The sequence below is a fragment of the Nothobranchius furzeri genome, chromosome 11 (genome assembly GCF_043380555.1).
Source record: "Nothobranchius furzeri strain GRZ-AD chromosome 11, NfurGRZ-RIMD1, whole genome shotgun sequence".
NCBI classification, from domain to species: domain Eukaryota; kingdom Metazoa; phylum Chordata; class Actinopteri; order Cyprinodontiformes; family Nothobranchiidae; genus Nothobranchius; species Nothobranchius furzeri.
Genome location: NC_091751.1, coordinates 22,013,267 through 22,026,696, shown reverse-complemented (window position 1 = coordinate 22,026,696; position 13,430 = coordinate 22,013,267). Strand labels below are relative to the sequence as shown.

Below are 13,430 nucleotides of genomic sequence, written 5' to 3'. Positions count from 1 at the left end.
AGAAACACAAAAATTGCACTTTGATCTTTAAAATTCACCAAGAAAGTAACGCTGACGAACATCTTAGATCATATGACAGAAGTCACGTGACAAGCATCCCCGATAAACCCCACCTCTTACGTCTGATTGGTCGGTGCTCTTCCTTTTACCATTCTGATTGGCTGAGACGGTCGTCAGTAAACCAGCACGTGACGGCGTTCATTTAATGACTGTTTTGAGGGTAAAAGAGGGACATCCTCACGCGTTTGTTGGCTTTAGATTTAAATGTCTACATTCTAAACTAATAGTTAAGACAATGAGACGTTTGTCCTTTGCAGTGCTTCTTTTGTGGGCAACTAGAGGTAAGAACGAACTTTTCCACGTGTTACACAGCTAGCATATATTGTTCTTAAACCACTGCAAAAGATGAAATTTCTTAGATTTTAATTCTATCATATCATTTCAGTTTTTTAATTATATACATACATATATATATATATATATATATATATATATATATATATATATATATATATGATTGTTCAAGTATTTCACATGTTTTATACTTGACAAATGTTTTATACATAACAAAACGTGTTATGAGAAAGGTGAGAGGTTTGTTTTGTTTGTCTGTAGGGAAGATAAACACGTTACACTTCCGGTTTATATTGTTTATTATTATATATGAATGAAAAAAGCAAGAGAGAGCCCAGTTGGTCATATTTTTAGCCATGTTAAGTTAGATCTTTGATGTTAGTGTCTCTTCTTACATTGATCAACTACATTAACAGGCACACATACAGAAGGTAAAATAATATTTCTCACATAATTTTGATATTTTGTGATTTGCAGCTACAGAGGGTAAAGCAGTGCCTTCTCTTCCTGATTTTGGACAGACTTATCACGTGAAAGGTAAGCTATTTAATGCCAGAGGATTGTTCTCGGTGGCCGGGCGCTTTGTGGTTGGAGTCATGACTCGTGATCCTCTACAGGAGTGATCTCTTTGCCATATGCTGAGATCGTGGAGCCGTTCGAGGGCTGGTTCGACCTGACTGCAAAGTCTAGCCGAATAGACTACTACAATGGTAGGAAACCCACTGCTCGGCTTGATTTTTTATTTATTTTCACCACCACCTAATCAGGTGCTCCTGATCGGTGGACCATTGCCATGGACCCATCCTGCCTTGTATCAGTGGTTCAGGCTGCTGCTGCTGGTGTACTGGTGTTAGGAAGGGTGTTCTGCTCCTACATTGGACTCCTTACTACCAATCTGAGCCTGGTTTAATCACCACAGTCTATCTGAGTATTGTTGCTGACCAAGTCCATCTTTTTATCATCACATGGACCCATCTTCTGATGGGTTCTTCCAGCAGGATCATGCCTGTCACAAAGATCAAATCATCTCAAACTGGTTTATAGAACATGACCATGAGTTCGCTGGACTTCAACGGCCTCCACAGTCACCAGATCTCAGTCCAGTTGAACGGGAGGTTCTCTGAACTCTCTTGGTCAGCTTTCTTCTCACACCAAACCCTCTGTCAGGAATCTTGGCGTGACCTTTGACCCAGCTCTCAACCTGGATTCTCATGTCAGTTCTCTTGTTCGTTCTTCCTTCTTCCATCTCAGGAGCATTGCTAAGCTGAGTCCCGTTCTGTCCCGCTCTGAACTTGAGACAGTTCTCCACACCTTCATCTCCTCATGCTTAGACTGTTGCAACTCTCTTTACTTGCCTGAGCAGAACCTCCCTGAACCGTCTACAGGTGGTTCAGAACGCCTGTGCTCGGCTTCTGACCAAGTCCTCCAAACACACCCACATCACCCCTCTTCTCCTCCAGCTTCACTGGCTGCCAGTCAACTTCAGGGTTCTGGTCTATAGGGCCTTACATGGACAAGCACCATCACACATTGGTGATCTTCTTAGTCCCTACACCCCCAGCAGGTCCCTGAGGTCCAGTGCAGCACCAAATGGACTGATTTTGAGATCCCACAGTTCATATGCACGGCCAGAGCAAATAACCCTGGCTACACACGTTCTGCTGTATTTTACCCTGACAGGAGATGGAATGTCTGCGTGCGAGCTCTTTAATCAGATGACTTCATCAGCTGAACTGAAGCTTCATCAGATAATGAAAGATGACAGTAGCGTTCTTTTCCAGGATCCTTCACAAGAGAACTGTATTAGAGAAATCTTTATTCCCAGAAGACCGATGATTTCATTACTAAAGTAATCATTTTATAATTCAAAATAATCATTGAAGAAAAGAAGATCTTATAACTAAGATTTTATAATTAATAATCACTAAATATTGCCATGTATAATTATAAATGATGAAATGTTTCATGAATCTGTTTCAATGACACTACGTATGTTTACTGGGTTAGGTCATCACACTTGCAGACAGAGTAAGGCTAAGATAAAGACATGACACTTAAGTAACCTTGTCCCACATTTCGGAGTTCAGAATCGGAGACTGTGTTCTGAGATGCTTGGCGACTACTGAGATAACACCAGGCCTTAAAAAAGCTTCACTCTCTGTCTCACAACCTAAAGTCAGACAGACAGAGAGAGCGAGAGAGGCTCAGAACGGCCGTCGGAGCAAGCCTCTTTCACCAGAAGGATTTTGACATAGTCACAACCTTAAGCTTCTGCACCTGCGAAGCCGAACAACAAGATAGTCTTTGCCTGCAGAAAAGCTGATTTTTTTTTAGACTCCTTAACAAGACGCGTGGTTTCCGTCCATCTGGCGTGACCCTAGATGCATCTCTAGGACTGAAAGGACGGTACCTCGGTACTCTACAGCCCTCTGGGACCAGCGGCCATCCGACCCCCTCTGACTTTCGGATCTATCAAGAGGGTGCCTCTATGGGTAACGTAGACATGCAGATAGCGTCTGTATGCAGTTTGATCAATAACAGCTTGTAGCTTACTTGCAAACCAAATTTCTCCCATCCAGGATTCAGCTTTCTCATGATACCGACTCTGAAATACTATATTCACACCTAGTTCCAGACACTCATCTCTTAGTTCGCATCCGCTGACAGTAACTAATAGTTTAAACCATTTGTCAAGTCTTAAACTGTTTGTAAAATAAATTATTGTTTGTTTGCAAACCTGACTGGTTCTTGAGTCCTAAACGAAGTGATGACAGTCCCTGAATAAACAAAGAGTCTTAGAGTCTTCTGCCTAATCATCTTAAAGAGCAAGCAGGTGATATTCTATAATTAATAGATTGTCACAGCTATGGGTAACAAGTAATGACAATAAAAATAAATAGCTCTTAAGCAATTTATTTAATCCGATTTACCCTCTTATTGATTTCATTACAAGACCAAAGGTGACAGATCATCTGCTGCGGTGACCCCCAGACTCGGGAACTCCCCGCCTGAGCCTGAGATCAGCAGGCTTGGCGGTCTTCTTTAAAAAGCTGTTGAAGACTCACCTTCGTCACCAGCCTGTCCTTATTCTGCTCTTAGTTAGGGATGCACCGATACGATACTGGTATTGGTATCGGTGCAGATACAGGTACTGATATCAGTATCGGTATCAGTAAAAGTTAACAGATACCAGTAAATGATACAAATGCAGTTGCTTGAAAGTGACTTCCCTGTTACTTGTCATTTCTGTTCACCTAATATTTTAGTTTTGGGATCACTTATATTACTTTTTATCTACCTCACAGTCTTTTCCTATTGAAAACAGAAGAAAATAAAAGCTGTATTCCAATTCATTGCATTTTTTTGTGTGGTAGAAGTATCTGTATCGGTAATCGGTATCGGCGAGTACTCAGATCCAAGTATCGGTATCGTATCGGTTTGGAAAAAAGTGGTATCGTTGCATTCCTACTCTTAATCCGCCTTTCCTGAGATCCATTGATTTCCCCTTTCCTATTCGTTTTCTCTCTCCCTTTCCTTAAATTTTTTTGTTCTTTTCTCCTTTTAAACATATTTTTAATATTTTTTGAAATCTTTTAAACTTTTTCTTTTGTTTTTTATTGTGAAGCGCCTCATGATTTTTATCTTTAGAGGTGCTATATAAAAGATCTTCTTCCTCCTCCTCCTCCTCGTGGGTGCTATCATGCAATAATGGACCAGAACCTCTGAGGAATGGTTCAAACTCCTTGTTTATCTATGAAACGAAGATTTAAGATGGTTCTTCTGAAGGCAGGAGGAGATCCAATGTAGTACTAGTATAATTTGCATACTAAACTGGTCAGTGAGCCCAAGTGGACTGAAGTGATTCAGGACTGAGATTCTGGTAAACCAGACTACGGCGTCATCAACAGTTAAAAACAGGAAGTCCTAAAAGAGAACTTGATCTGGTGACTCGTTGTTTTACCTCATTGCTTTTCAAGGTTTTGTTGTCCTAAAAAGCATTTTTGTATGTGTCATATGAATATGCATGTTAGCAAAAATGTCCTCATGACTGATTTTATGTCCTTTCTGTTCCCATTTTAATGCTGTAATGGATGTTAGAGGTAACTAATTGTTGTTTCAGCAGCAGGAACATGAGACACATTTGATCCATCTTAGAGTCCTCAGTATCCTCGGTGCTGAAGGTAAAAGTAAAACGGGCAGTACCTCATTTTCTATTTCATCATTAGAGCATCATTTCGCGGCCGAATGTGAAGCGGCTGGGATGAGGATCAGCACCTCCAAATCTGAGACCATGGTTCTCGACCGGAAAAGGGTGGCTTGCCACCTCCGGGTCGGGGGAGAGGTCCTACCTCAAGTGGAGGAGTTTAAGTATCTCGGGGTCTTGTTCACGAGTGAGGGTAGGAGGGATCGGGAGATCGACAGGCGGATTGGTTCGGCGTCTGCAGTGATGCGGACGCTGAGCCGATCTGTCGTGGGGAAGAGGGAGCTGAGCCAGAAAGCCAGGCTCTCGATTTACCGGTCGATCTACGTCCCAATCCTCACCTATGGTCATGAGCTTTGGGTAATGACCGAAAGAACGAGATCGCGGATACAAGCGGCCGAAATGAGTTTCCTCCGTAGGGTGGCCGGGCTCAGCCTTAGAGATAGGGTGAGGAGCTCGGACATTCGGGAGGGACTCGGAGTAGAACCGCTGCTCCTCCGGATCGAAAGGAGCCAGTTGAGGTGGTTTGGGCATCTGGTCAGGATGCCTCCTGGACGCCTCCCCGGGGAGGTGTTTCGGGCATGTCCTGCCGGCAGAAGGCCCCCGGGTCGACCCAGGACACGTTGGAGAGGTTACATCTCCAATCTGGTCCGGGAACGCCTTGGGGTCCTGCCGGAGGAGCTGGTGGACAAGGCCGGGGAGAGGATGGCCTGGAGCTCCCTAGTTGGGATGCTGCCCCCGCGACCCGTACCCGGATAAGCGGAGGAAGACGAGACGAGACGAGATCATTAGAGCAAAATCAGAAGCTGACTGTAGACTATAGCCGTTACTGATGTTGCTGTGGATGTGCGTTTTAGCTGAGGCGTAGCGGTCAGGAATGCTGACGTTAACGATCCTCTGTCATGATGAGCAGGTCAGGTTTCCACCTACCAGCTGGGGTCGGAGCAGCAGTTCGGAGTGGCTTATAAAATCACTCCTGAGACCACAGAGGAAGAACTAAATGTCATGAAGTGCTTCCAGGTCAACGGAACGAAGGATGAAGCGGTCAAACCGCAGCCGTCGTTGCCTGATGTGCAGGGCTTCCAGGTGTGTGTTTCTTCAATCATGGTAGCTTTATGTTAAGGAATGCAAACATTTTGGTCACGACTTAAGTTTTATGATTGTTGCCACTCTAAAAATGCTGTCCTGTCACAATAAAAGCCCAACTTTAGATGTAAAGTTAAGTGAATCGTCTGGTTTAATAGGTTTGTATGGAGGATCTTTGGTGAAAGCTGCAGGTCTCATTCACCTGTTTTGCTGCTGATGACACACACACACACACACACACACACACACACTCCTGATCATCTACTCATTAGCAGTTTTGCTCTCATCTTGCTAGTTCTTGAGGATGGAGTATTTTGGCGGCTCCCTGTGTGAGGTCTGGCAGAATGTGACGACTGTGGGAAACAAGAAGAACACCTATACGCTGTGGGTGGCTCATCCAGAGAACACCGCTAATGCCGTTCCCCTCCACTATGAGATGATGGGGTACAACACCCTGTTGGGGTCTCATTATGACAAATATCTGGTGGACTACAAGGAGTTCAGCACCCACCTGGATCCTAAAGTCTTCTCTCTGCCTGAAGGTGTGTGTCTGTTAGCCGCGGGGCTGTTAGAACCACCACAGGAGAAAATGCTTGATGTTTATTCTCTTTGCCCCCCCTTCAGGAATGAGCTGTGGAGGTTTCCCAGGTCCAGGAGTGGAGCACCACATGCTGGCTAATCCAATGAAGGATCTGATCCACACCACCGCTTCTGGCCACTCACAGAAGATGTTCGACCATTTCACGGACAAGTTTCAGCGTCAGTACGACAACGAGAGGGAGCATGAAGAAAGGGAGCACGCTTTTCTTCACAATCTCCGGTAACTCAAACATCTCTTATTATTTAAAGCGCAGGTTCACTGAGAAACCATTTTTTACTTTAACATGCAGGCTGAATGTGAAAATAGTCTCCTACATCTATCTCCTGCATCAGCTTCTGATAGAAAATAGATGGAAAAACGCTCGGTTCAGAAAAGCCTGACACTGCTCCTTAACTTCATGGACTCACCCATCTTGACTCACGACGGGGAAGGTTGTTGTTGGTTCAGCAGAGAACGTCTCGACTAGTAGGAGCTAACGTTAGCATTAGCGACTCCACCACACAGCAGGACTCCTCCAGGCTTGTGTTATTTGTGGAGATGAGACATCATCGTTGCAGAGCAAACCAAGTCAGTGATCGTCACGTTGCTGTTAGCCAATCAGAGGCAGGATGTCCGAATATCAGGAAATAAGACTCGAAATCCTGCCGTGGTCTGTCGCTCTTGTCCCAAATGGGCGCACCAGAGCTTTTTTTCCCCAGAGAACGACTCACAATGCTTTCATTCCTACTAGAGATCCCTGCAGATATTAAAAATATGAGTACAGTTGACCTTTAACAGGTGACAAGTGTTTCATTTTCCCACCTGATGGTAGGTTTTAAAGATGAGCCGGATGCTTTCTTGTTACTCTAGGTATGTCCACTCCAAGAACAGAGCGGGCCTGTCCTTTTCTCTGGCTCTGAACTCGCTGTCGGATCGCACCACGTCAGAGCTGGCAGCCATGAGGGGAAGAAAACGAGGCAGAACCCCAAACAAAGGGCTCCCTTTTCCTGTCAAACTGTACGAGGGGGTAAAGGTCCCCGAGTGGCTGGACTGGAGGCTGTACGGTAAGCAGGAACCTGAAATGTGACTCTGTCTGTGAGGGTGCCCTGTGTTTATGTGACCTCTGACCTCTCAGGTGCCGTGACTCCAGTCAAAGACCAGGCCATCTGTGGGTCCTGCTGGAGCTTCGCCACCACTGGAGCAGTAGAGGGCGCTCTTTTCCTGAAGGTAGTTGAAACGCAGCCTGCAGCACAGCCAGTGGCCCCATTCCAGCAATGGGGATACTTCTTTATTCTCTTTGAAGTCACATATGTTCAGCATGGTGCCTCATCTGCTCACGTGGGGGTTTGTTTTTTAAGCAGCTTAATAAATTAATGGCCTCTTTTGGTGTTGAGGAAGAAATACCGCTTATCTAAAAAAATCTCACTTTCTAGAATTAAAATATTTATTATATCCAAGGTTTTGTTGGACAAATGATGGAAATTATATTAATTTAAATGCAAAAAAAAATACTAAATAATAGTTTTTTAAGATAAGAAACAAACAAAAAGACACTAGATAACATTATAGTGAAATCAACATTCTAGAAATCGGTGCAAACGTGAGAATCATCTCTTCTTTTGTATGGATGGTGTTATTGAACTTGGTGAAATCGGTCATGCCGAGTTTTGTCCGTAGCGTCTCAAACGTCCTGGAGCCTCAGGATGATTTACCGTGTAAGTGTCAACAGACCGTCCACAGACCTGGCCGCGAGTGTGAATAAATGAAACCAAGTGAACTTCAGAGCTCAAAGACATTCCTTCTGCCCGGTTGCCTAGCAACAGTTCCAAACACGCTGGGTTTTCATAGAATTTGATGGCACCCCGCTGAAATGTTCCAATTCTTTTAAACCACACTCACGGGCACATCAGCTTCGGTTACAAATTTAATACAGTTTGTTTTCCTCAGTCTGCGTCCATGATGGGGTGGAATCCAGCTGTGGGAGCAGAACTCCTGATTAGAGCAGTGATATTTTATTGTGTGATGTTGAGAAGTCACGACTACAGCTGATTTAGTCAAAACCTACTGGCTACATCTGTTAGCATGTTAGCATGAGTTACCCGTTTTACTTCCATGTATGTAAAGTTGACTCAGTTGTGTGTCTTTGCTGTCTGGTTTAAAATGGCCTACGTCCAAACGGCAGACATTTTACTCTCCTGAGGAGGAACAGTAGCCTGCTAGCTAACAGCGACATGTTTTGGTGTCTGAATCCCTGTCTGTCGTAAATTGTGTGACGTTGCAGTGTTGTTTTTGTCCTTGAAACAAAAAGAACTTGTTGAATTGGGTTAGGGTTAGGGTTGTTTTTATGAGGTTAAATCCGATCTTTTACACCCAATTCCGGTCCTTTAAAAATCACATGATCAAACCCGATTTCCGATCATGTGATCAGATTGGAGCATCCTTAGTCGATACAAAACATGTTTATGAAGTTCTTTACACCAAATCCCTCCCACATAACAGCATTTCAGCTGTTTTGTTTCTGACTGTTTCAGTACCTTCCAAAATGAGCCGTTTCAGAAAACAAGCTGGAGCTGGCCACGCCCACCCATCTCATGCTCAGGCTGCTATAAGCCGAGACTCATGGAGGGGCTTGAGTAGCGCCGCTTCTCCTCCAGCAGCAGCGGCTCTCTTGCACAAGAGAGGGTGGTTCTATTTACGGATGCACAGATACCGATACCAGTATCTGTATCTGTGCCGATACTGATACCGATTCCAGTATCGGTATCGGTAAAAGTTAACCGATACCAATGCAATTGCTTGAAAATGGCTTCACTGTAACTTGTCGTTTCTGTTCACCTAATATTTTAGTTTAGTGATGATTTTTATTCATATATTTAACTTTTTATCTACCTCACAGTCTTTTCCTGTTGAAAGCAGAGAAGAAAATAAAATCTGTATTCCAAATCATTGCATTTTTTTTTTGTGTGGTAGAAGTATCGGTATCGGTAATCGGTATCGGCGAGTACTCAGATCCAAGTATCGGTATCGAATCAGTTTGGAAAAAAGTTTATTGTTGCATCCCTAGTTCTATTCAAATTTCCTCATTTGTGACATCACAAACAGGAACTTTTTGGAACAGCTTGTTTTAAACCTGTTTTAAAATAAGTGTCTATAGAAAACAATGAGAGTTTATAGAAAAAGTGAGTTTTGTATAATACGCCCTCTTTCCTGAGGCGGACTCCAGGAGTTAATTAGTTATGGATCCAGTGTTGACTTTCTTAGAGTTTTATTAAACCTGTCTAATAAACACACACACACACACACACACACACACACACACACACACACACACACACACACACACACACACCTGTAGCCTGTGGGCGATGATTAAAGCATTTCAACACAAAAGGGTTTAACCAGTCGTCCAGAAACTCCCTTTCAGCACATTCTTACTACATCAGTTCATCTGGCTAAAGTGGGTCATTGTGACCTTCTCAGAGTGAAGGCATAGGCACCCTCTCTGTTCATTAACGTCTGTTCCAGTGCCTTTTATTTCTCATGTGGTTGTTAGGAGTCAGAACATTCATGGACAGTTTGAGTTGGCCCAGACAACGTACGGTTGTGAGGCCCCAGCGGTGCAGCTTTGTACATTTTTTGGGACGTGGTGCCTCAGCAGGAAGCGACCTGTTCACATCAGCGACCCGCGTCGCTTCAGGCCACTTTGTAAACAGCCGCTCTCCGGAGGCTTGTTTTAGGTTTCCTTCTGCGACTCGTAGATAACAGCTGGTGCACAATTGTCAGAATAGTAATCATCCCTCTCGACCCCGTTGAGATATGTGATCAAATGACTTCTTAAACCAGTGTCATGCTCACCCTAAGCTAACTGTAGCATTCTCCTAGCTTAAGGCTTCCAGACAGCAGGGCAGGTCGCTAATCACATCTGGTCTCCTGTCCTTCAGACGGGCTCCCTGCAGGTCCTGTCCCAGCAGGTCCTGGTGGACTGTTCCTGGGGTTTTGGCAACAATGGCTGTGATGGAGGCGAGGAGTGGAGAGCGTACGAGTGGATCATGAAACACGGAGGCATTGCCACAACAGAAACGTACGGCGCCTACATGGGAATGGTGAGGACGGTGCAGATCTAGAACAACAGCATCTCACACTGGTTCAGCCTGAAACAAAATGGGAGATGTGATGGAGGAAAGGGACAGCCTGTTTAGCATTTTACTGGTCCGGTGAGACCCGGTTGAAATAACACTGCGTGTTCCAGTCAGATGTGATTTCAGCTGTTTTCCTGCTAACTGAGACGTTTTCCACCAGAGCTGTGAAAGTCTGTAAATACTTTTAGCACCACAGGGTTTGATTTCTACTGCCGCCGCAGCAGTCACATGAACAAGCCCCGTCTGAGACCACCGTTTTAAAGCTTTAAAGACTGGATTTATTCTTAGCTGCTTGTTTTTAGCTTTTCTCTTCTGCTCCCCGCCCGCCGGATGTCCTGAACGTGCTGATTTTAAACATGTTTATGTTTGTGTATCTGAGTAGAACGGGCTTTGCCACGTGAACTCATCCCAGCTGACCGCTCATATCAAAAGCTACACCAACGTTACGTCTGGCGACGCAGAGGCCCTCAAGCTGGCTCTGTTCAAAAATGGGCCGGTGGCGGTCAGCATCGACGCCTCACACAGGTCGTTTGTTTTCTACAGCCACGGCGTCTACTACGAGCCGGCGTGTGGTGAGTTAGCCTTTCACTGCTGCTCACACGCGTACTTTTTATGTTTAGGCTCAACCTGGCCGTGCTTCCTTGCTTAAATCAGGGTTGCCAAACCTTCAACTCCACTCTTTAATAGTACAACAGCTTAGTATTGGTTCAAGCGTACATAAAGTCTCATTTCTGCACAAAAAAGGACCAATCTAACAAATAAATGTTCAAAATAAGTGTTAATTTTTCTCTAATTCCTGTAAATCTCAAAATAAAAATGCATAATCAGACCTTTGCTTTTTTTTTCCAGGTAACAAACCGGATGATTTGGACCATGCTGTGCTTGCAGTGGGATACGGGGCCTTGAACGGGGAGCCTTACTGGTTGATAAAGAACTCCTGGTCCACTTACTGGGGCAACGACGGCTACATCCTCATGTCTGTGAAGGACAACAACTGTGGCGTCACGACCGATGCCACGTACGTCACGCTAGCTTAGATTTTTCACCCGAAGCCTCTCGGTGTGTGCCTGGAGCTGAGCGGAGGAGAGGCGATGTGGCCTTAACGGTGCCGCGGTGATTCGGTACAACTTGGACACAGATTAATCAAACAGCTTTGTTGCTGAAGGCGCCATGCCTTCATTTTATTCAGATGGGCTACGTTTTGACTCGCTACAAAAATCTATTGAACATGAGGTTGTCACAATAAAAAGGTATAAAAGTCGTCTGGTTCAGTCTAAAGAGCACAGTAAGGCATGCTGGGTAACAAAACACGTCTGCCTGAGCAAAGCAGAACTCCACAGTGGCTTTTTCACGATTCACACGACCGCCTCTTACAGGTTTTTTTTCGATTGCTAAAACTCAAAAAGCAAAAATGAGGCACAATTTTCACAACCTCTACTTCTGTTCCCAATCACTCGACTCGGTTTATCACTACTTAAGATTTCCTTATCGTATTAGAACTCTGATTTTCCTCCTTTACACTCTGATGTCAGTTTCACATTACCTTGCTGTCAAAACACACACACACACAATTTTCAGGTATTACACACACTTCTCACAGAAACTCTCAAAGCTTCAATCAACAACACACACATATTCAAATCTCTAAACTGTCGGGTCTGGCGAGCAGTTTGCAATCAGGGACTGCAGCATAAAAGTAAGTCTCCACAAGGCTACCCAGGTGTGTGAGTGGTTTCAGGACCACCCACACTTTTCCATTTTATACCTTCCACCTTGTTCCCCCTTCCTCAATCCCACTGAGGAGTTTTTCTCAGCCTGGAGGTGGAAGGTGTACAAAAGGAATCCAGAGCCAGGTCCCACTGCTTCAAGCCACGGAGGAGGCTTGTAGCGACGTGGCCTTTGAGGCCTGTCAGGGCTTCATGAGGCACTCGAGGCGGTACTTCCAGAGCTGTTTGGACCAGGAGGACATCGCCTGTGATGTTGATGAGGCCCTCTGGCCAGAAGAGACCGGAGGCATGATGCCCCATGATTATGCTTGAATGGGAGAGGGGGTGGGGGGTGAGGGGGTTAACTGTAAAAATAAAATGTTTTGTCTCAAAATGTGTGTGCTGTCTAATGTTTGTCTCAGAGAAAAGTGGGCACTGTCATACATTCAGTGTGTAATTCATTGTGTTCCATTTCGACAGTTGTGTTTTCAGTGTTCTTTCCATGCTTGGTAGTGTTCACCCAAAGGCTACTTGTGTGTAAGCTTTGAATGGTGTGTGTGTGTGTGTGTGTGTGTGTCGTGAAAATGTGGCTGTGTTTACCAAATGAAAACACGTGTTCCGTTTTGGGAACATGTTACGATATGTGATGGCAGGGGTTTGTTGCAAAGGGAAGCCACGGTTTAGGAATTTGTGTGTTGTGTTTGGGGTTTTGTGTGTGTGCAGCTTTGAAAAACACGTTTTAGCAATCGAAAAAAAAAACAGTAAATGCACGATCAGCTCTTAAACATCTGATATGTACGGGTCCGAAGTGGCGTTACAGCCTCGTCGTCTCGTCGCTGGTTAAGTCACAAAAACAAGAGCAGGCATGTAAAGGCCACTAATGCATGCAATCTAATCTGGGCAGAATAAAGAGATTATGAGGCAGTTAGTGTTAAGCATCTGAAAATGCAGCAAACATGGTTTATATGGGGTGCCATTTGTAAAGTCAAACCGTCATAATCTAACAGCAATATTTTTGGTTATTTAGCATATCGTAAGAGAAAAAATTGGGAGTTCACTTTTTTGAAGTCATATTTTCACCATGTTATTCACACATTTATAAATGTTAAAGTTTCCAAATAAATATTTAGTTAGCAAGCTAAATATTTAATTTGTAGTTAAATATTTATTTTGCAAACTAAATATTTAGGTCTGATCTAAATATGTAGTTTGTAAAATAAATATTTATTTTGGAACTAAATATTTAATTTGTAAATTAAATATTTATTTTCCAAAATAAATATTTAGATCCCAGCTAAATATTTATTTTGTAGCTAAACATTTAGTTTGCAAAATCAGTATTTGAGAAATAAATATTTAAGTCT

General features: G+C 43.9%; 1 protein-coding gene across 1 annotated transcript; it reads left to right on the top strand.

Moving 5' to 3' along the window:
- Window positions 1-11,621, top strand: zgc:110239 (digestive cysteine proteinase 1). The gene is made up of 11 exons (XM_015955688.3): window positions 1-341; window positions 832-891; window positions 972-1,064; window positions 5,469-5,641; window positions 5,937-6,183; window positions 6,266-6,461; window positions 7,092-7,285; window positions 7,357-7,448; window positions 10,163-10,324; window positions 10,743-10,932; window positions 11,210-11,621. The coding sequence occupies exons 1-11, from the start codon at window positions 206-208 to the stop codon at window positions 11,395-11,397; spliced, it is 1,731 nt and encodes a 576-aa protein (XP_015811174.3). The 5' UTR covers window positions 1-205; the 3' UTR covers window positions 11,398-11,621.
- Window positions 11,622-13,430: the final 1,809 nt, after the last annotated feature.